Source organism: Ambystoma mexicanum, chromosome 6q (assembly GCF_040938575.1).
Source record: "Ambystoma mexicanum isolate Mex_15411 chromosome 6q, UKY_AmexF1_1, whole genome shotgun sequence".
Classification (NCBI taxonomy): domain Eukaryota; kingdom Metazoa; phylum Chordata; class Amphibia; order Caudata; family Ambystomatidae; genus Ambystoma; species Ambystoma mexicanum.
This window is the reverse complement of record NC_090937.1, coordinates 1,355,401,971-1,355,425,756: the sequence shown is the minus strand read 5'-3', so window position 1 is coordinate 1,355,425,756 and position 23,786 is coordinate 1,355,401,971. Positions and strand designations below refer to the sequence as shown.

Below are 23,786 nucleotides of genomic sequence, written 5' to 3'. Positions count from 1 at the left end.
GCATTGTTATTCCCTCATGCCGATATTGGAGGGAATCTTTTGGAAGAAGGTCTTGGCTCTTCCACAGTCTATTGCAATTCACGTCGTGTGATACGAGCTAGGCTTGTTGCCTATATGAGCCATGGTATGCTGGAAATCTTTGGCATTATGCCTACAGGGAAACCATCCGCCTTTATTCCAAATCTTGAAAACCACCCTTGATAATGGTAGAGAAGGGATTTTGGTTGTGTGGGAGAAGGCATGTATGATGTAGAATAGGCATGACAGAGGATGACCTTGTGACAAATCCTGACATGGTTAAGATAAAAATGTGGAAAGAAGACTGGGTCCGTCCCCAGGATGAGGCTAAGGTTTTTTAAATGTTCTTTCATTTTAAGTACGAAGCAAAATCATACGGCTGAGGTATTTAAGCAAATTCCCTAACAGCTATTTTAGAAGCCAGTTCCTAGTAGTACAGATGAATCTAGACCTGACAACGTAGGTTCTAGCTTTGGATGTAGAGGTGGATGAAAAGGATTTAACTTGAAGACACAGCAGTGGAAAAAGAGAGCCAGAAACCTTTCAGCACCTCTTATCGTCCTGTACTGGACTAAACCCTAAGAACGAAATACCTCAGTAGTTTTGTCGCACAACTTGGCATTATATCCCTAGAGGAATGGTGGGTTATTTTAATCAGTGGAGAGAATAATGACTTAGGTTTAGCAACTATAACATTTTTAAATGATTTAAATGTAATGGTGTAAATTATCGAGATTGTAGATTATTGTACTATGCTTTTGCTTTTGTTACTCCGCAGTTATGAAATGAATAAGATGATGAACTGCAATTAATATGTTTTTCTTTTAAACTTGAAATTACGTGGTTGGAAATTGCTGAAAGGTTTGTAATAGACCAAATGCAACAAAAACCCATGTCTGTTTCTATGTAGCATTGACAAACTTCCAGCAGAGACAAGTTGATAATGAAGCTGCTGCTCTGTATACAGATATGCACCATTGCATGTGTTCACAAAAAATCTCTGCACTGCTTGGCTTTTAACATTCTGCATATACTTTATATGCACTGCCTGTTAGCCATACTATTGCCAATGTCGAGACTTGAAGAACAAGGTATTGCTTTTTCTTATGATGCCAGAAAAAGCCTGAGTCTCACCCATGGCCTGGCTTGAATATCCTCATGTGTTCCCCATGTAACCTAACTTGTACGACAAGCTACACAGCATACCAATGGGTGGTTATTTTGTATCGCTTATCAAAGTTTAGTAGAGAGAAAATTGAAGAAAGTAAGCAGCAGAAAATCATCAGGCAGAATCCTGGTATGCAGGTTTAACCAGTACCCAAGGAGTGGATGAGAAGAGTAAACAACATTGAGAAACAAGAATGTGACGTGAAGCTTAAACCCGTTGTCCAATAACCTCTGTAACAGTAATTGCAGTGGCTTTACGTGATGTGAGGCTCCCATATTTCGATACTATACTAACTCTGCAGGATTAGTGCCCACATGACAGAGGTAACTTGAATCGGAGTTCTAGCAGAAAGGTCCAGGGATGGTCCCTGATCTCCCTGAAAATCTCCTTCCTATTCCACACATGTTTTGTTAAAGGATATTTATACTGCGCACTATCAACACCGGAGTGGTCCAATGGTGCTCTGGCGTATCTGAAAAGGAAAGAGGGTGGGATAGGTTAGTAAGGTTGAGCGGTAAAAAGAGCAAGAGAGGTGTGATGTGCTGTTGGCAGCCTCAGTTCGGTTAACACGGTTTTCTGAGCTTAGGTGTGCTTTTCGGTCAGTAGCCGTCATGTGTTGTTGTGCGTGGCTATGTGTGTTATGTTTTGTTGTTGCGATGTAGTGAAGTACGTGCAGTTTGTAATGCTTTGGAGGTGTGGTTGTGTGTGTGTGGAGTGTGGGAGATGCATGCAGAGGGTGAGATTGTTTAGTTGGTTAGTGGCATCGCTATTTAGAAGAGATGCATGCTAATCTTCACAATCCTGTCTAGATGTGGAGTAATGCTAATCTTTACAATTCTATCTAGATGCGATGCAAGCTGTCATTCAGAATTCTGTCTAGATGTGATGCAAGCTAATCATTACAATTCGATCTGGATGTGACAAGAGCTAGTATTACAATTCTGTCTAGATGTGACGCAATGCTAATCTTTACAATTATGTCTATATGTGACCCAATGCTAATCTTCACAATTCTGTCTATATGTGACGTGAGCTAGTATTACAATTCTGTCTAGATGTGACATAATGCTAATCTTCACAAGTCTGTCTAAATGTGACATGAGCTAATCTTTACAATTGTATTTAGATGTGACGCAAGCTAATCTTCACAATTCTGTCTAGATGTGATGCAATGCTAATATTCTCAATTCTGTCTAGTTTTGACACAATGCTAATCTTCACAATTCTGTCTAGATGTGATGCAATGCTAATCTTCAAAATTCTATCTAGATTTGATGCAATGTTAGTCTTCAAAATTCTGTTTAGATGTGATGCAAGCTAGTATTATAATTTCTCTCTAGATATGACAGAGGCTAATCTTCACAATTCTGTCTGGATATGATGCAGGCTAGTGTTACAGTTCTGTCTATATATGGCACAATGCTAAACTTTCCATTTCTATCTGGATGTGGTGCAAGCTGACATTTACAATTCTGTCTAGATGTGACACAAGCTGACATTCCCAATTCTGTCTAGTTATGACACAAGCTAGTAGTACAGTAGTTCTGTCTAGCTATGACACAAGCTAGTATTACTGTTCTTTCTAGATACGACTCAAGCTAATCTTCACAATTCTGTCTAGATATGATGCAAGCTAATATTACAGTTCTTAGTTTGAGATATTGCTCGCTAATAGTTATCTTGATGTGAGAGATCTGGCACAATCAGAATATCTGGCACAATCAGGCTAAATGTGAAATACTGATATCTGGCTCAATCCGGCTAAATCTGATATCCCGATATCTGGCACAATCAGGCTAAATGCGAAATGCTGCTACCTGGCACAGTCAGGCTATCGGGCACAATCAGGTTATCTGGCACAATCAGGCTAAATGCGAAATGCTATCTTGCACAATCAGCCTGAATGTGAAATGCTGCTATCTGGCACAATCAGGCTAAATGTGAAATGCTCCTATCTGGCAAAATCAGGCTAAAAGCAATATGCTGCTATTTGGCACAATAAGTCTATCTGGCACAATCAGGCTAAATGATGCTATCTGGCACAATCAGGTTATCTGGCACAATCAGGCTAAATGCGAAATACTGCTATATGGCACAATCAAGTTATGCCTGAGGGCTACAGTCTACCTAGATAAGAGATATCTCACTTTACAATCAAGCTGAACAGGACTTCTTTCTCTAGAGCAGTGCTATATGGTTTGTGATGAATCACAGGGTTTCATTACTTCTCCCTAGAGTGTAGTCTTTCCTTGTGAGGCACGGGATGTGACTCCACTAGCCAACATTCACCCTAGGGGTGGCAGTAACTGGGACCTCACAAGGAGAGACTCCTCTCTGGGGGATGCAGACTCCCATTCCATCAAGGAAGTCCCAAAACCCTTTTCTTGTGAACCATCAATAACATCCATGCATCAGAGAAGTCCACTATTTGTTATTGTAATATTATCACTTCCCTAACATTCAATTTGAAGACATTTCTGCCAACATTACTGAGACAAATTAGAGAGATGAGTGAGTAATAGAGATTGCTCCATGGGTTAAAGTTAGCCAAAGTGTGATGAAGAAGCCTAGATGAGTAAGAGAGAATACTCGCTAAGTAGAGAGGTAGGACTTTAATGTTACACTTGGGAGGACCCAGAAGTTGGATATAAAAATGGAATAAGGACTTACGATGGAGAGTGAAGCTGTGGAAGTTCAAACCTGGGAAGAGCTATGAGCTACTGAGAATCGAGAGATCCTCGTTTGTGAGAACCTGGCCAGTGAGCATACTGTAGAGGCACAGGGAAAACAGAAGTCTGTGTCGTGCAGGGAAAGAGAACCCAGAGGAAAGGAGAACAGAGTGAGCAGTGGCATCACCTGCATAAGGTGGACTGTTTAGTCAAGAAATCTCACTGAGACCACTGCAGCTGTGGCTACACAAGGCCACAAAAAAGAACCATGAAGAGTCGATGTGACCATAGGAGCCATTCCAATGCAAGAGTTATCCTGATCCTGAAGAGAGATCTGGTGATGCTTGCTTGCCCATGAACAATGAGGTAACAGGAGAGGCGGGAGAGCCGGAGAGGGATACAGGGAGGAGGAAAACACTCAGCCTGCTCATCCCAGTGACACAGCAAGTGTCTATAGGAAAAAGAATAACTACAACACTCAGCCTACTCGTCCCAGTGACACAACAAGTATCTATAAGAATAAGAATAACTAGAGACTCTGTCTACTTGTCCCATTGAAGAAACAAGTGTTATTAAAAACCAGAAATTAATTTAAGAGAGCCAATAACTATTTGAAAATCACCAATTAGGGTTGAACAGCCTATACAGGAGAATGGAGTCACTATACTCAGTAGACTGAAGCCGCCCTAGTGGCCACTTAACTACTAATACTAAGGGGTAGGTTGCTTCCATCCCTTTGCTCCTATTTCCAATTTCACTACGCTTAATATTAGTGCAACTCAGCTCACACACGCATTTTATTCCCTATATTCCAGTCCAGCTAAGGCGTAAGGTCCAAAGGCTCAACAATGTTAATCAAATTTTCTTTTCCACCATGTCAGGACCCCCCTCCCACTTATCCCTTCAGTGTCCTTGACACAGACTCCTCACTTGTTGTGCTCCTGATGATCACGTTCCGTCTCCTGCTCCGGATAGCCCTGCAAGTCCAACCATGACGCCGCCTCCTCTGGGGTGTCAAAGAAAACTGCTCTGCTCTTGTGCAAAACCTTTAGTTTTGCTGGGTACAGAAGCATGTACTTGATACCAGCCACGCGCAGCCTCCTCTTGACAGCCACGTAGCTATACCTCTGTCTCTGTACCAGCATCATGTAATCAGGGTACGCTGTGATGTTGGTGGATGCTCTCTCTATCGTTCCATCCTTGCGGAAATATTCCAGGATCTTTTCCCTGTCTTTATAATTCAAAATCTTCACAATTATCAGCCTCAGAGGGGCCCCAGGTCGTTGTTCCCTCATCAGGGCCTCATGCGCTCGCTCAACAGTGAACCCCTGTGAGAGCTTATCCGCCCCTATTTCCTGAAGGTATGTTCTCCACATAATCCGTGGGGTCTTGGCCCTCTTCTCCCTCCGGCAGGCCGACCACCCTTATATTGTTCCTTCTCGCCCTTTCTTCTGCTTCTTCCACGCGTTTCTCGAGGTTGGCAACCTGCTGTTTTAACACATGGACCTCTTTTGCATTGTTTGCGCTGACGTCTGAGTTGATAATCAACGTGCTTACCAGGCCACCTGTCCTTTCTGCCAGTGCTCTAATGTCTTGTCGTAGCAGGGTGACTTCAATCCCACTGCATCTATTTTGCAGTGGAATTGCAAAATGCATCGCAGGTCCGCCATTGCTGTACCCCATTTCATACTCAGTTCTGTTATGGCTGCTATGACCTGATGGTTATCTCCTTCTGTGGCGCCTTCTGCAGGGGTCGACACTGCACTTTGTGCCAATGTTGTGGGAGTCTGCTGTGCTTTCGCAAAGTTCTCCATTGTGGGTTCTTTATTCTTGTTTCTCGCCACTTTTACTGACATCGTGCCATCCTTGTGTATCCAGTTCTAGCTATTCGGTGTTGTTGTGGGACTCCCAGGTTTTCCCAGCGCTGGGGCGTCCACCTCAGCAGGCTGCATTGTGCTATGTTGCGTGAATCGCGTGAAATTGCGTTTTGAGTGGATTATGTCCTCCCACGTATATTCTCTGTCTATAATTGTCCGTGCGCCGTTGACACATTTCTGAGGGTCATTCAATTCGCTCCATCCGCCACTACCACAATGTCTCCGGCCCCAAGAAGTTCAGTACTTCCTGTCCAGTCTTAAGGGAGCTTCTCCTGGGCATATGCACTCGGCCTGGTCAGTTTCTGCTTCTTGTGCTGTGGTCCTCTAGCAACCATTTGGGCCAATTCGGTTGCCAGCCCCCATTTTCAGTTTTGCTGCCAGTGTCACACACTGCATTGAGCCACTCCTCTTGCCGTATTCTCTCACATCGTCATGGGTCCCCATCAGTCCAGCCATACCGCCATTTTGCGTTGGCTTCACGAGCTCCCTATCCCCCAGCAAAATACCAGCTCTGTCAGGCGCCTTGATCAGTCAGCCCAGAAGCGCTCATTTGTTGGCACACGTCTTCGCTTTCACCTCTTTTTTGTGATTTGATTGCCTGGGCATATGCAATTAAGCAGAGTTTAGGTGCACTCTTTTTGATGTTATATTACACACTCTCACTCAGTGGCTATTGGTTCATCTTCTTTAACACCACTGTGCATCATCAAGGGGTACAATAGCGCTTTACTTCCCAGGCTATTTTCAACCTGCTGGGTCAGTTTCGTGCAATTGTGTTTTACTATGTTCGTGCCGGACTGTCCCCGATCACAGTCCCCTGATACGCGCACTGTGCTTCCCATGGCTTGCTCATGTGTTTATGAACACTCGCGAGCCAGCTTACAATTATCCTATGCAACGGCAGCCCATCTGTATGCAAGTCAGCTCATACAGCTGACACAGCTGGATAACACAGTGTTTGTAGCATGCAACGCCCGTCCCAAGCGCTTCCGACCTGCTCCACGGGTTTCATTGGATATTCGTTGCTACAGTGGCTCTTCGTTCTGCAGGGCCCAGCCGTCCTTTCTGCTTTCAGTGCCGCACTAAACACATGCAATCTTCCGTTCCGTTCCCAATCCTGTGCGCTCTTGCCAACGGGCGTGGCTTTATCGGATCGTTGGGGGCACTTCTTACCCCGCAAGAGGATTCTAGCAGGCACACACATTCAATGCGCCCCTGCAGATCATCGAAGCCCTCCGCTGTGCTTGCAAAGGCCTCTCATTCTCCGCAGCTCCCCGAACTGAGCAGCTTTTTATTTTGTGTCTTGCTGGACGATCCGCTACTGTAGCTATCTTCCGGACACAGCTACTCCATTACAGCGATGCGCCCCTCGGGATCCCTTTTGTTCTCGGCCGCCGCCATTTTGACGTCCCTCTCGCGCTGGCTCCGGAATACAATGTATCCCCTTGTCCATTCCACAGCTCTGAACGTGCAGTCAGCCTGCACACATTATGCTCGGTGTCTTCCCATGCCTTTTCACATGTTTTGAAGTTGCCGTTGATTAAAGAAATATGCGTTTTTTTGTCGGATTAGGTCGCCAGATCACAGCCTATTCCATGGCTGCCAAGCCGCACCCCCTATATTTGCAAATGTTATTTGTAACATGTTAAAGAATGCTGGCCGCGAAAGAGCATTTTTCATTTACCAGTTGTCTGTCTTCGATGTAAGAAAGCACAATGTGTATTTGCATTGTTAGAGAAAAATGCATCAAGCTGTGACTGAAGTTTAATATTAAATGGGATGAATAACAGAGAAGCTACCTTTTAACGCCTTGAAGAGCAGCTGACGAGATATAATGCAATGACAAATAGTCTAGTAACACCTGATTAGTTGTTCAAATGTGCAATTTTGACATTGCTGTCTAGAGGATGATTGTATGTTTTATGAAGCAACTGTTCAGCTGTTTGCAATTTTGGAAAAAAGTACAAGAAAGCTGCTTACGCCATAGAAAATAAGAATGTACCACATATTTATTGCAGATGAGAGACACTGGAATATAAAACATATATAATGCTACTCTAGAGGTTATGACAAATTCAAGCTTTCTGAGCAAGCCTGAAAGCCATTCTACCTAACAGGAAGTATTTTGCTATAAATGTGCTCAAAGCTCGATGAACTTTGGCAGCTACTCAAAATCTTATGTTTCTGGCTGTCTTGTATCATAAAATGTTAATGTTGGAAGCTCTTGTTTAATGTGGAGAACATAAATAATTGTCATAATTACTGCCTGCTGTGTTGAAAATCTGATGTCTACGCATTACTGAGGTTGTGAAGTAGCAGGAGCAGGACTTTAGACACAAGTGAAAGAGTCGTATGTATGACACCAAGCATTGTCCTGATGCTGCATTGAGTGTACGAGAGACGTTATGCACTCAGACAACTGTATCGAATGTACCCTTGTACTGAGACAGTAGACAGATGTCGACATACCCCAAAGAACACTGAAGAACTGTAAAGAAAATCTAACAGCTGCACAGTGATGTTTTGAAGTAAAGACACAGATGCACTGAAGCGATCTATGAATATTCAAAAGAATAAAAGATGTAACTGAAGCAACAAGAGAAACATGTAATGAGGTTTGAAGAAATTGTGAGTTTCAAAGAAACAAGTGGGTGGAGGAGACATATAGAAGCTTGCTGCAATATAACCTATAATTTGACTAAAGCAGCCATGATGGAAAGATGGACATTGGACTCGCATTGAATCTAACCGAGCTACCCCCGAAACAGACCAAGGATGCAGAGATGGGAATCGCTGGAAAAACACTCTGTGTGAAGGATGGAGAGGATCCCCTTGGCTAGGATCAAGGATGCTACTTCAAGGAATAATTTCAATGCAAAAAGGGAGTCAAAAGGATAAGCCATGTACATAGCACACATTTCTCTTAGATTAAGTAAAAATGAAAACATCTGCGAAGGCCAAGAATTGGACAATTAAAGATGCAAAAACTCTATGCACGGTAGAGTGAGCAAGTTTCTAAAGGCCAAGGGAAGTAATAGCACCTAGAAACAGTAAATAAGAGGTTGAAATGGACAAATGTGTGGACTCCTCATTCGTGACTTAGAGCGTGAAAACAAGGACCATTCATTAAGCTCCAGATGAAGATTAGGGTGTACCCACTCTCCCTCAAAGATCCCAGAGAAAAGAACAGGATGCAAGGACAACCAGAAAGGAGAAACTGTGGCTAAGGGCCTGACTGATGAGAGATGATGCACCAATTGTAGCAAGCGGGTAGTAGTCTGACATTTCTCTTTGCACCTGGGTTTCATTTTGCTTACGTGCTGCTAAGGACTGAAAGTCCAAGGTTGGGAGAGAATGCCAACCAATCATATGGGTCCATGCAGCAACCTGCTATATAAGTTGCACAGGCCAATCCACTACTGTATACTGTTATAATAAGTATTAAAAGTATCTAGAGGTAGTTCAAGGCCTGCCTACTAGATAAGGGGCAGCCAATGAAGTTATTATCACTTACACATACTATAGGTGTATACGTTCCCTTAACCAACCCATCCCTTCAATAGGTTTTAAGTGTGCCACATATGATGGTGTTATAGCAGACACATATTAAGGTATAAAGCCTTTTTGTAATTAAAATGATGTGTGAGTGTGCAGACTACTGCTTGTGGTTGCCAGATTGCCTTACTTTATTTTGAAATGACAATAAAGTAGAACTGTGGCATATTCTTTGGGTCTGTTCAGTTATTTGAGTCTGGGGTCATATAGCATGGTAATTCCACTCTGTGCATAATAAACGCTTCATGGTGATCTTGCACAGTAGTAGCACAAACACTCATGGAGCTTTGGCAGCAGCAAGGTTTTCTTGAGAAAAGTATTGGCTTGGGTGGTATGGTGACTGGCTACTGGTGAGATGGCAGCAGTAGAGGCCTTTTTTGTTCAGTTCATCCCAGCCCTGTGCAAGGCGTGCATACTATGGCACCACAGAATGGGTTAGCCAAATGAATCCCAGCCTTTTCCCAACACACGTGTACTCTGCACAGTGCAGTTGGGGAGCTGTTATCATTCTTTGTCCCATATGTAAAACCCCAGAATTGTGATTAGTATTGAATGGCTAAGAGGTCTCTCTGTGACTGTGGAAGTGCCCCACCTTCTACATTCTGCAGTACAGGTTTCCAAAACCCTGTGTGGAACCTAGACAAGGACACAACAACTTTACTTTGCTTGTCATCGTCATTATCATCATTGGGCCCATGAGTGGATGTGGGCAGTGGTTGTGAGGGAGAACAGAAATGTCCCTAACTTGCAACTCTGCAATGTATATTGCTTCTTCCAGCTTGTCAGTGGATGCAAACCAGTCCCCATCTGTCTCAGTGAGAGAGTGCTGAATCTCCTCATCTTCCTCTGACTGAAAACCTGAGCATGTACAGCTTCATTGTGCATGGCAGAGTGGTGTGTTTGTTTTTTTATTTTATTTGCTTATATAGCGCATCAAGCCCAAGGGTATCTGTGCGCTTTTCTTAGAGTACACGTTACAGAATTATATACAATACATTGCAAGATACAGTAAGTTATACATTGGCCGATAACAAAATAGTTAGCAATTTACAGGTATAGACAGGTACTTTGCATTTTTCAAAGTGTATATGTTGGAGGATAACAAAATAGTTAGCAATTCACGGATATATACATGTATTTGAATTTTACAAAATGTGCAGAGGAGCTAGGTTCATATTTAGAGCTTAAGTAGGACTACAGCTGGCCAAGGATGGCCTAGGCATGAGACCTAACAGGGCTCTAGGCATAGTCGGGAGGGTTGCTGAATGTCTAGTAGTCACGAGAGAATAGAATGGATATTTAGTTAGATTGTGAAAGTGTGTGGCCAGAGGTTAGGCTGCCAAATTGGAATAGTTGACTTTAGAGAACCACCACTACATGCACTTAGCAACTGCTGTAACTGATCTAAAGTGCCTTCTAGCTATAGGACACCCTGTCCCTCAGCAAATTTAGTAGCTTGTGGCATGTTGGTACTCATAAAAGTCACTTCTCCATAAGCAGTTCCACTCACTGAATATAATCTACACCTACCATTAAATAATTCAAAGTGTTTTTCTCTGTAATTAGTTTTTTGAACTGATGACCAATGCTTTGTGGAGGTGCAAAAATTAAATAGTGCACTCAGCTGCAGCAAGTAAATGCGATCTTCTCCTGTCTCCAAACAATTCCACAACCTTTTCTCTGCAATAGGTATGCTCTCCCTTTTGCCACAAGAGTGCAATTCTCAGTTACTGCCATTGACCTTCAACATTATACCATCACCCTTGCCAGCACCTTGAAGAGGGGAAGACACAAAGTCAGGAGGTGGAGAAGCCAATTGCCAATGTTTTCTGCAGGAACACGGTGCACACCTGTTGGGGGCTGCTCCGGGTCACCGGGTAGCCCATACTCTTGTCGGGGAGCTCCCGACGGGACTCACAGAGGCAGCGATCACGCTGCTGACACGAGGGGTGGAGGGTCACTCCACCCGACCCGGATCACCGGATCTCTGCACATGGCCGGATGGCAACCGGCTTACCGCGGCCCCGGCTCTGGGGGAACCCAGGCCTGGGTCGCCACCCTGTCTCGATTTGCGGGGCCAGGGGTACACAGGGGGACGGCGTTGCCCGGCAGAGGCACCGTCCGGACGGCGTTGCCCGGCAGGGGCACCGTCCTGGAGCTGGGCCCCGTCCTTGGGCCCAGCACACGTGGTGAGGCACCAGCATGGTGCTAACACAAACACACACACGCGGAGTCCAGTTGGTCTGACTGACGAGCCGGAAACGGCTCGTTCTCTTTATTAACTTGGTCACATGGTTCCCCACGTGACCAAGACAACATACTGGACGATACCATGTCTCCCAACAGGGGAGACAGGCAACACTCCTCCTTTTTCATAACAACAACACAAAAACCCAAAATCCCCCCCATAATCAACAATACTACTACTACTTGAGCCACTCTACTACTTTGCACACCCTTTATTAACCTGGGTGAGTGGTTCTCATGTCACTAAAAGGCACCACTGAGAGTTACTGGCACAACATAACACACTCCACGTCTACAGATGTGCACCACACTACATTGCCCACCAACTGGGCCATTTTAAGCAAGTCCGTGTCTGCAGGCTCACAGTCTTCGGGGGAATGTCAAATTATGATGTCCATCTTCCGCACTCGTGGAGTCGCCGGAAACCAGCTCACATCCTCACCAGAGTTTGTTTAGGACAGTCACACCACAGTCACACAAAAACCGGCAAAACCGCACCTGGGGAGGCCCAAGGGCCACATCAGCCAAGTCCACAGTCTGAGGGGGCGTGTGATGACATCATGATGTCTTCATCGGCACAGTTCGCCGCCTGCTGGATAAGAGGCAGTGCCCCATCCTTGTATTCGCTCCCCTCTGGAGATCCCTCGCTTTTCACGGGCCCAGTTGGACTGGTCCGCCTCGTGTTGGGGTGGGGGTGGAGAAACTCCACCTCTTCATCCGCTTTCGCCGGCTGGCAGCCACTCTTTGTTTTTGCGGCCCGCGGGTGGGGGAGGAGCAGGAAGCTCACCTTGTTATTGCGGCTGCAGCCGCTCCATCTCTTCTTTGAGGGGAGGCTGCCCTGCACCTTTCCCCCTCCTCGCAGGCCTTAACGCCAAACCTCTCCCTCCCACCACGGGGAAGGGGCAGCGCCTCTTCATCGCGGCCGATGCCGCTCCTCTGTCGGGCCGCCTCAGCTGTTTGGAGGCCCCTCATTTTAATCCTCCTCCTCCGCGGCGGACGCCGTCAGCATGTGTTGCGGCCAGGTCGCGGGGGAGGGGCAGCTCCCCTCACCATTGCGGCGGATGCCGCTCATTTCTTCTTGGAGCCGCACCTCTCTCGATCACGGGTGACGACGTTGTTCTCCTTGTTACGACGGGGGGCGCATTGTCCTATAGACAGTGGGGGAAAAGGGGGGACAGCATCACCTTGCTACGGCAAGGGGGGGCGCCGGGTATCTTATTGCGGCCGACACCGCCCCTTCATTTGTAACGGCCAAGGCGGCAGGCATTCCTCTCCCACACGGGGCTGGCAGCAGTTCCCTCCCTGTGTCTGTTGCGGGCCCCGTTGTCGTGGGGGCCCGCACCGTTTTCTTGCTTGCAGCGATGTTTGCCGCACCTCCCCGTGCGGGTGGGGGAGGGGCAGCGCCTCCTTTTCGCGGCCGACGCCGCGGGCACTTTCACTCCCCGCGGGGGGCCAGCTTCCTCCCTCCAGGTGTTGGTGGGGGGCAGGCAACTCCCCACATGTGGCGAAGCCGCACACATCAATGCGCAGCGTCCGCCGACGCAGCCACCACTCACTCCTCTCCGATGCCGGGAAGAGGCCGCCTCCATGGTGGGGGAGGGGCGCCGCAACACACGCGGCCGCGGCCTCCTTGCACACAGGGCTCCAGCCCTCGTTGCCATTGTTAGGGACTGCTCTGGGTCACCGGGCAGCCCCATACTCTTGTCGGGGAGCACCCGACAGGACTCACAGGGGTGACGATCACGCCGCTGACACCAGGGGTGGGGGTCACCCCACCCAATCCGGATCACCGGATCTCCGCACATGGCTGGGTAGCAACCGGCTTACCGCGGCCCCGGCTCTGGGGGCACCTAGGCCGGGGTCGCCACCTTGGCTTGACTCACAGGGCCAGGGGAACACAGGGGGATGGCATTGCCCGGCAGGGGCACCGTCCAGATGGCGTTGCCCGGCAGGGGCACTGTCCTGGAGCTGGGCCATGTCCTTGGGCCCAGCACACGTGGTGAGGCACCAGCATGGTGCTAACACAAACACACACACGCGGAGTCCAGTTGGTCTGACTGACGAGCCGGAAACGGCTAGTTCTCTTTATTACCTTGGTCACGTGGTTCTCCACGTGACCAAGACAACATACTGGACGATACCATGTCTCCCAACAGGGGAGACAGGCAACAACACCCACCCACTGCAATATTAGATTTCCAAATGTTATTCTCTCCTGAACTGCCACCACTATGCTTAACCTTGGTGACGACTAGAGACGATATTCACCCTGTAATGGCTTCTGCCACTGCATCAATGGTTACTCCAGGACACAGCACTCCACTGGGCTGCCTCGACCTAGAGACACTCTACCTTCAGGAATCCATGGGGATTCAACAGAATAATCGTGCCAACCAGGCTATTTCCTTTCAGTGGGACTGAGGCACCATCCTTAGTGGATTTTATGCCTCTTTTCTACCCTATAGACCCAGCTGGGCTGTGCTACATGCCACCACACTTCTTTCCATCGCAGCAAACTAAAGGGAGATATTCCAACACAATCATTCAGAGTTGACTGCTGCCTCCCCTTACATCTTCACTGCTGAACTCCTGTATAGGGAATTCTAGGTAAAGGAATTTCCAGCAGCGGCTTTGCCCTAAAGACCTGTCCCTCTCTGCTGCCCTAATGTCTTCATTCAAAGTGGAACACTGTAACTTCCTGGCGTTGAAGATGCTGCAACTCCTCCCCACAGACCCAGTGGGCTGCACTACACACTACTTTCATAAGTCCTTGCATCTCACTGAACATCATCGTAAAAAAACAGAGACAAGGAAAGAGGAACTGAGGTAGATTGTACAAGCAGACCTACACGGTAGCGCCCCCGCCGTTATGGGAATAGGGAGGCGCTACCGGCCTCCCTATTCCCATGGGGCTCGAATGGGAATGGGGAGTAATAAATACCAGCAATGGGTAATTACCGGGTTTGGCGGGCCGGAATGCCCCGGTAATTGGCCAATGCAGTCATAATGAGGCCCACCTTCTTAAACGCTATGCAAGAGCAATCCAGAAACTCCACCTGACACTCTCCATCCCTAAACAATTTAAAAAACAACAACAGGACCATTGACTCTATGGATGCTAAACCCTCCAACACATTGAAACATGATTCTGCATATGTTGTCCACGTTTGTTGTTTAAGTTTTCCTCTCCTCACATTGATGTTCTCATTTACTCTCCACATCCAAGACAACCAACCACCTTCTCAGTAATCCCATTAATTCTTCAATAGTCGGATCGTTTCCTGACCCCTTTGCTGCTTATCTGAACAGCATTGTCACTGCGTCCTTTCTCTGAAGACATTGTTCCCAATTGTTTTATTCATAATGTAATTAGGCCCCTTCGATAAACATGAAGTATGCATCGAATATATATCCAACTATGTGCCTGTTGCCATTCTCCCCAGCCCTCAAAACGACTCAAATCCTTTGTAGTCAGGTAACTCTATGCTTAAATTCCTGAACACCTCATATTTGATTAATTTAAATCTGGGTGTTAATCCTTCCACCAACTTTGGTAGACCGACAGTCTCTCTGAAACAACTATTTAAGTGCGCGCATAAGTAAAAAGTCTTCACGATCTGTCGTCAAGATCTCTCTGTGAACTCTGATATGGTGGACCATGCAGTAATTTTGGACCACCGAAACTACGTGGCTCATCACACGCCATTTCTATTTATTTTTTAATATTCATATGAAATAAATCACAATAGATTTTCTGTGGACCTCATGACTCTCCTGCAGACCCCACAAGTCTCCTTTCTTCCCCTTTACCTTTGTATAGTGACCCCTCGTAGTTCTAATAAGCAATGTTGACATATGCTGTTGCTACTCAGTTGTGTAGCTACACATTTCCATTTCCCCTGCACAGCTATGTCGTGCCTTGAAGCCATCCAAAATAGGTTGTCCATCAACTGCTTAAACAAATTAAAACTGATGCTGGGTTTTCGGTCACCTAAAATTCTTTAAATGCTCACCTCCTTCACTCCCTTCTGCCTTCGGCCAAAACCTCTCCCTGTCACACAGACAATCTGAAACCTGCAGCTTTGGTTAATGCGCCCCTCCTCACCCACGTTTATAAGATTCAAACCTCTATTTTTCTTCCTATGAACCTTACATTCATCTTGCCATTCCTCCCCACCAAACATCATGGTGGGATTCCTTATACATTCCCTCCCATATTTAGCAACTTTATTAGTAGTTGGCACCTTATGAATGGAAAGCACTCAGCATTTTTTTATCCCAGAGTACATTTTGAAGTATGTTGTGAAGATTGCTGTGTCCGGTGTCTCTTTGGCCTGTGCGTTACTCCGTAGCCTCCTTTTGAATATCTCTGCCTACTTGGGTCCACAACTGTCTTCCTGTCATGGCCCGCCTGTGAGCATGGGTTCTCAAAGTAATAATAAGGATGTTGTTTACATGACAACCAAGCCCTCAGAACCACCCGACCAACAAGAAAGTCTGCACTAAAATGAAACGTTAGGTGACAGCTAGCATTGAGAAAGCATGAAGGCACATTCATGTTTAAATGTGTCCACACAGTGATATATACTTTTACATCCTAGGCAATAGTTTCCTATCCTAGGGCCTTCAGACCAACCAATGATTAAACGATTCACTAAGCACAAGAGGGATTGTCTCATAACATTTTAATGAAACAATAAAACACGGATACATGGATTGTGGCATTGTAGTTTAACAACATTATTGACTCACGTTTGGAACAAAGCCTGGGGTCACAGTTTTCTCAAGCACAGAGTCCCAATTCATATCCGCTAAATAAGGGCAGCCCTGGATGTCTGAGAGGCTTGACAGTCGGCACTCTGGGTCTTTAGTTAGAAGCTGCAATAAAAGGAAGTTGGGTGAGAGCCTAGATTGATTCTTTTTAAAACAATTTTACATTTCATATTCAAACTCATGGAAATAATGTATTTTCCATTTTACGAAATCAATACATGGGCACATTAGAACAGGCGTATTTCAAAAATAGAGAACATAACAACATGACATCAAAACTGTATTTCCAAAATAAACTTGAAATTCGTGTTTTTCAAAACGTTATCCCCCTATATCAGTAAAACATGCCATGGCACTTTAAGAGCTGCTGTCCTTACCCCGACCTCTCTTCCACCCACCTTACCCTACCCCTCAATCACAGGACAGCTCCCATGGCTTGGAACACACAGAACAACATTCACACAGCACCTGACATTCTCCATTCACTCTCACAGCCACACACACTCAATAGCATTCATATGGTATTCATTCTTCATTCATTCTCACAGCCACACACACTCAATAGCATTCCTATGGTATTCATTCTTCATTCATTCTCAGATCCACACACACTCAATATTATTCATATGTTATTCATTCTTCATTCACTCTCACATCCACACACACTCAATACCATTAATATGGTAGTTATTCTTCATTCACTCTCACATCCACACACACTCAATACCATTAATATGGTAGTTATTCTTCTTTCACTCTCACATCACACACACTCAATACCATTAATACAGTAGTTATTCTTCTTTCACTCTCACATCCACACACACTCAATAGCATTCATATAGTATTAATTCTTCATTCACTCTCATATCCACACACACTCAATTGCATTCATATGGTATTCATTCTCCATTCACTCTCACACCCACACACACACACACATACACTCAATAGCATTCATATTGTATTAATCCTCATTCATTCTCACATCCACACACACTCAATAGCATCCATATGGTATTCATTCTCCATTCACTCTCACACCCACACACACGCACATACGCTCAATAGCATTCATATGATAATCATTCTTCGCGCACTCTCACATCCACACACACTCAATAACATTTGTATGGCATTCATTCTTCATTCATTCTTACATCCACACACACTCAGTGACATTCATATGATGTTCATTCTTCATTCACTCTTATATTTACAGGCATGCATCAGCATTTATATGGCATTCATTCTTCGTGCACTCTCATATTCACAAACCCCATACCACATTCATATTCTCTCCAATTCACACACGCACCAAAAAGCATACACTCTCCCATTCACACACCCACTTACAAACACAGCTATTGCATACTAGCATATATACCTATACTTAAAAAAATATATGTTCTCACTTTGTGCCCTGCGCCTATTCTGGCCTCTCAGCTTTGTGCTATCTGCTATGAAGGCCCTCTGCCACCAGCAGAGCATAAACGGGAACCATGAAGCAGAGACTGCTTCCTGGCTCCTGAATATGCACAGTAGAGATGGAGCACCTCCATCTTGCCTCCCCTCGGCCCCTGGATGTTTAAGAATGCTCTATCGCACAGTCAGGCCTGCAGTACCACAGCATGCTTCCCCAGTGGGCAATGGAAGGCTATGGGAGCAACGCGGCTCCAGCCTATCATGGCTCATTAGGCGTGCATGCTGAGGTACTACTGAACAGTCCAAGGAAACCACATTCCCCTTTGACAGTTTAAGCCAGGCCGGGAGTGCATCCTCAGCTGCAGGAAGAGTTCAGTGATTGTACTGGCCTGGCTGGGCTCCTCCATATAAAGGCAAGGGCACTGACGGGTCTGTGCCCCCAGGCCCATTATGGAGGAGCCCCCACTGCGTAACCAAGTTCTACCAGTGTATAGATCTTTATGCAGTGTTTTCACCATTATAATATTAAAAGTGGTAAGATTGGTTTAGTCTATTATGTATGTGTGTATGCACATGGTTAGGCTAATGGGGTAGGCTGGAGGAAAAGGGTGGGGTGCTGGGACCTCCATACCATAATTATGTGGGCCTTAAATACGTAGTAATTACAAACAAGTCATCAAGTTAGTGTTTGAGGACAAATTCCATTGTAACTAGACATAATGAGTCTCATGTTCACTGTGATGTACAGCACTATTTCAACTATATCTCTTACTGATTTTTACATGTGAGCAAATATACGTGCAGAAGTTGGAATGTTAGGGTGACAGGGTGGAGGGGGGCATGTATGGTTTCTACTTGGTGCTGGGTATGAAAAGGCATGATTGAGCTTGATGGTAGGGGTGGCTGGATGGAGTGGCAATGTGAGTGGTGGTGGGCAGACTTGACATTGGGTTGCTGGGTGGCAAATTGTAGGGCTGATTAGGTAAGGGTAGATAGGGGTGAGACTGGGTGCGGAATCAGGTGTGAGCTTGAGAAAGTGGGAGATGCTTGGTAGCGATAAGCTTGGGTGGGCAGGAGAAGGCAGGGAGGAGCTAGCTTAACAGAAGGTATCTAAGTAGAGTGGGCAGGTTTGGTTAGGTAGGTAGGGAGGAGCTGGGTAGAGAGGACAGGTGTGGGCAAGGTTTGGCTCGGATGGCTGGGTGCAGCCAGTCAGGGTTAGCTAGGGTTGTTTGGTAGGCTGAAGTTGAGTAAGGTGTGCAGTAGATGTAGGCAGAGGTTAGGATTTGTGGGTAGAGGCAAGCAAGTGCTGGTAGGCAGTGATTCACTAGGGATGGTGGGTGCAAGCAGTGGTTAGCTGTGTAGAGACAGACAAGGTTGAGCTAAGGTGGGTGTTCTTTGGCAATCCTGTGGAAGGTTGGGGTAAGACAGAGCTGAGCTTGGTGTAGGCTTAGGTAAGCTATAGGCAAGTGGGTGGTAGAAGTCAGGGATAATCGTTGGCTGGCGATGTAAGGACTGGGTGGGTGTTGTGGAGCTGCTCTATGGCTGGATGGGAACATGTAGGCAAGCGTGCGTTAAGTTGAATGGTTAAGGCCATGCCGTGTAAGCAAGTGTGGCAGCGAGGGTAGTTGGACAAATATGGGTCCATTTTCACCAAGGGGGAGCCACCCCCAATGAGGCTACAGAGGTGATCCCGCTCCACAAGTCATTCCCTAGGGTTTTGGGCAAGCAGGACCCGCTGGGAGTGCCTTCCACTTAGGGGATGAAAACCGTCAAGGTAGAGTGAGATCTGTCGTGCTCTCGACTTATATGGGGGCCAAAGAAGTTGTGAATGCGATAAGGCCTTTTTGTTTGTCGGACAGCACTGCTGAAACCTCTGTAGACTTAATATTATATAATCGACCATAAGTTGCCTTTCATTGCAGAGACTGCTATAAAAACAAGGAATCCCTCACCTGGAGGTGGAGAAACCCTGAGTCAGAATAGAACTGCAGGGGAGGAGATGCGCAGAGTGAACCTTGCCACTGCAGTAAGGAAAGAATGCAGCCTGGATGTGGGATCACAGAGAGGACATGGTGGGTCCAGTGCCCACTGTACCTTTCTGATTCCAGGAATGCAGGGGCAAAAGCTCTGATTGATCCTAGAACCATTACCAACATAATATTCTGCCTCCTCCTTGGTTCCAGGATCATGGATCCCAGATTCAGGGTGAATGAGACCAAGCAATACATACAACATCAGTTCAATTATCAGAATTACTCCCCTACAAGAGATAATTTCCCTAGAAGAAACAATAATGTTCGAATTGATGAACAAAGGTATGATGAAAGACCAACCCACAGTAAAGAGGGTGGAAAAACAACGTTATTGCAGCAACAGGTAAAACAAGTGACAGCATTGATCAAATGATGAAATCTAAATCGGGACATCCTAATTCTAATATCCCTCCAAACAGTGTCCTATCAAGTCAGAGAGAACAGTGGTAGGAGGAACATATTTCCAATAAAATGCACAAGGAGAAGAGGAAATCCTTAGAGGAAGCTACTTTTATGCCCCTTGAAAATAACCCTGAGTTTGCTGAGAAATTGGTGGAAGACAATGGTGCCAGAGGAAAGTGTAACATTCACATGTGAGAAAAGGAATAACTCATTGGAGATAGATCCAAGAGTTTTCTCATTCAAAGATGGAGTGCCGGTACCTGCCCAACACACTGCGGGTGCTTCACCACTTTGGGTGAATGGCGGTTTTGCAGCAATTGTTCATACATTTGTTATTTTGGGTGTAGGGTTAGGATATATATTAAATTAAATATAGTACGAGTTGGGGGAGACGTGGAGGGACATAGAAGAGGAAGAGGACTTTATGGTGCTAACCCAACATAATAAAAGTGTTGAAATAATTTGTGAAATTGCACCGTGGTGAGTTGTACCTGATCTGGATAACCACCTTCAAAAGAGCAACACATTATACTTAAGAGAAAAGTAACAAATCAGTGGTGGAAGTGCAAAAGAAAAAGTTGGGGAATGTGGATTTATTTGAAAACAATGGTGTTGTTGGTGGTGGTGTAGGGGGTGCCTAGAATAGACACACATGACTTTTTAGAGTTCTTTTGTTGCCCTTTCACTAAGATCCAACTACTAGCCCACAATGTCATCTGAACCTACAGAGTAATAGTTGAAAATAAGGGTAAAACTAACATTAAAGGTACTTGGGGCTTGCTTCAATATATTAAGGACTGCCCTGCTCTAGAGAAAGCATGTAGATCCGGCTTCAATGATTGGTGCTGCCTACAGATTGAGTTAGACAAGTAAGTCTCAAGCTGTAGTAGCTAAATAGCAAAGTATGAACATGTTTAGTTCAAAGTCTAGCAATCTGGTTATTTTAAAGATACATTCAGTCAGAGAGGGTCGAGATCATCCGGAACTCTAATACCTAAAATGGAACTTGTCCAAGATTACAATGTGAATCTAGTGGCAAAGCATAGATTCGGACTGCCCGCTCAAGAATCTCAACCCAACCAGTTGAACAAACCTCTTGTTACCCCTTTTTCCAGTTTGAACTGAGTTTCTAGATATAAAATGTCAATAAAGGAGTAGCTTAAATGTTGTTTATTAAAATATGTCAAAACTTCTCCCCCCGAAGTGTCAAATACAATTGTAACCTACATTTACAGCTGATGTATGTCACTTGTCACTGGACACAACGCTGGCTTATTTCATTGACTCCTATGCCATTAATCCCTCTCTTATCTACCCTGCATCTGCAGTCGCAGAGTTCCTTCTTTGTTGCCTGTTCTTGCCATTGCTCCTTAGAGTACCAGAGTATCACCATCTCTGATTTAATGGAGGACCGCATGAGGACTACTATATTCTACCCAAAAAAGGAATTAGAGGCGCCAGACCAAGTATCAGCTATTGCAGCACTAATGCCACATTTATCCTAAACTGAACACATTGATGATTCACAGTGCACCATAAAAGAACTCAACTGATGTTTTTCATGTGCATGTTTGTGACCTAGCAAGCACTGTTATGGTTTGGGGCATGGATGGTGACATATGAGCAGAGGTCATTTATGGAATGGATGTTGTTCAATATGCCAAGAATGTAAAAATGTGCAAAAAATGTGCAAAAATGTGTCCACATTGAAGAATGCCCACCACGGCAGCTGTTATGGGCCCATGTTGAGAGTGGATGAGTAGTTGAACAGAATATGAGTTAAAGGAATGCGTGTGGCTCCTGTGGAGGGGTCGTCCCATGCCAAGGTCCCACATCCCTTAGTTGTACAAAAATCTAATTTTTATTACACACTAAAGAGCACCAAGGTACTAAAGAGCACCAATGTACTCCTTGAGAAGCTGGCCTTCCCCCAACTTGCCCAGCACACTGAACTTGTTGGTTGTCTCCATGACCATCAATCTGGATTCGGAGCATCCAGCAGCATGAAAACTGCTCTTCCAAACACCCGTGAAGTACTGCTCCCATCTCTTGACTCCAGCTCTTCAGCTGTTCTCATTCCACTCAATCTCTCCTCTGCATTTGATATGGTCAACCACTCCATCCTCATCACTGGACTGGTGGACCTCTTACCCCAGCAACCGTCCATACCAGGTTATTATGGGCTATTTCTCCTCTCCTACCTCTCCACCTGCGGTGTTCCCCCAGGGCTCCGACCTCTCTCCTTGGAGCTTAAACACTTATATTGCCCCACTGGCTCCCTGACATTCTATCCACCATCTAGTCCTGGTGCACCTCCAATGATCTCTGCCTCAATGCCAGCAAGACTGAGATCCTTCCTATTGGGACTCCTGCTCCCTCTTTCTTCCCCTCACTCTGACCATGCTCTATGGGCTCTCCCCCATCTTCTTCATCTGAAGCCAGAAACCTTGGAGTCATCTTCAACTCCTCTCTCTCCTTTCTCCTTCACATTCAGGACATTGCCAAGAAGTCCCACTTTCAACTCTACCTCCTCAAAGGAACTAAAGAGCAGCACCCTTTCCTCACTTTCCCCCAGAAGCTCTGTCTCTTGAACTCTGGTTCTCTCTAGGCTAGACTATTGCAATAGCTTTTTCCTTAATCTACGCTCTTCTTCTCTACGACCCCTCCAGCTAATCCAGAATAGGGCAGCAAGATGTATACTTGGCCTTAAGCCCAGGGACCACATCTCTCCAGCCCTAAAATCTCTCTACTGGATTACGGTTGCTGCAAGGATCCAATTCGAATCCCTCTGCATCATCCATAAGGCTGTCTGGGACCAGGGACCACACGTTCTACTACTGGCTCTCACTAAATACTCACCCTCCAGATATTTTTACGCTCCTCTGGCACCAACTCTCTGTGTGTCAAGCGCTTCACTAAACAGAGACTTTGTGACTGATATCTTTCCTCAGCAGGCTCCCTCTTATGGAACAGCCTCCCCCTTCCACTTCGTCTTGAGCTGCATCTCCTCAAATTTCAGAAGTTCCTCAAGACTTTCCTTTTCACCTCTTCCTTCCCTTCCTCCCTCCCCTGCTAAATCCACAGTTGCTGAGATTGGTGACTTTTAGGCAGAATCACCTGCAGTATCCTTGGGGAACACTACAGGCAATTAAGACTACGAGTGTCTGTACAATTTCACCTTTGGTACAAGCCTGTACACAGTTATGTGGTAGCAGTGGCTGAGCAGCCACACTTATCTCAAGAGTTGAGTGAGCAGTAGAACAAGTTACACAAAGAACCAACTAATACAGAGATTCAAATAAACACTTACTCAAGGTGTTTTGGTAAAAGGATATACATGTATTTACTCAGTCAGTTAAAAAACTTTACACTACCACAAGCAGCTCAATATCGCACACTAATAAACCACAATAATCCAACCGGTTTAGCTCACAAATGAAGTGGGAGCAAAATGGCACTTCAGCTACTTAATAAAGGAGGGAAAAGGAGGTCAATGGTTCAGAGACTTTTGTATAGGATAGCACAGTTCTGGTATATAACGGTTAAGTCTTTGCCATGGATTTTTAAAGGATTTGGCTAAGCGAAAAGTTTGACGAATGTTTAGAGAAGGACAAGCCTT

At 45.6% G+C, this 23,786-nt stretch overlaps 1 protein-coding gene across 1 annotated transcript in view; it reads right to left on the bottom strand.

Annotated features, from left to right (window-relative positions):
* STK32B (serine/threonine kinase 32B) overlaps positions 1-23,786 on the bottom strand; it is a 2,582,157-nt gene that overhangs the window by 562,545 nt on the left and 1,995,826 nt on the right. Inside the window, exon 9 of the mRNA XM_069631970.1 lies at positions 16,287-16,412. Coding sequence (XP_069488071.1) covers positions 16,287-16,412 — 126 coding nt within the window. The remainder of the gene's footprint in view (positions 1-16,286; positions 16,413-23,786) is intronic.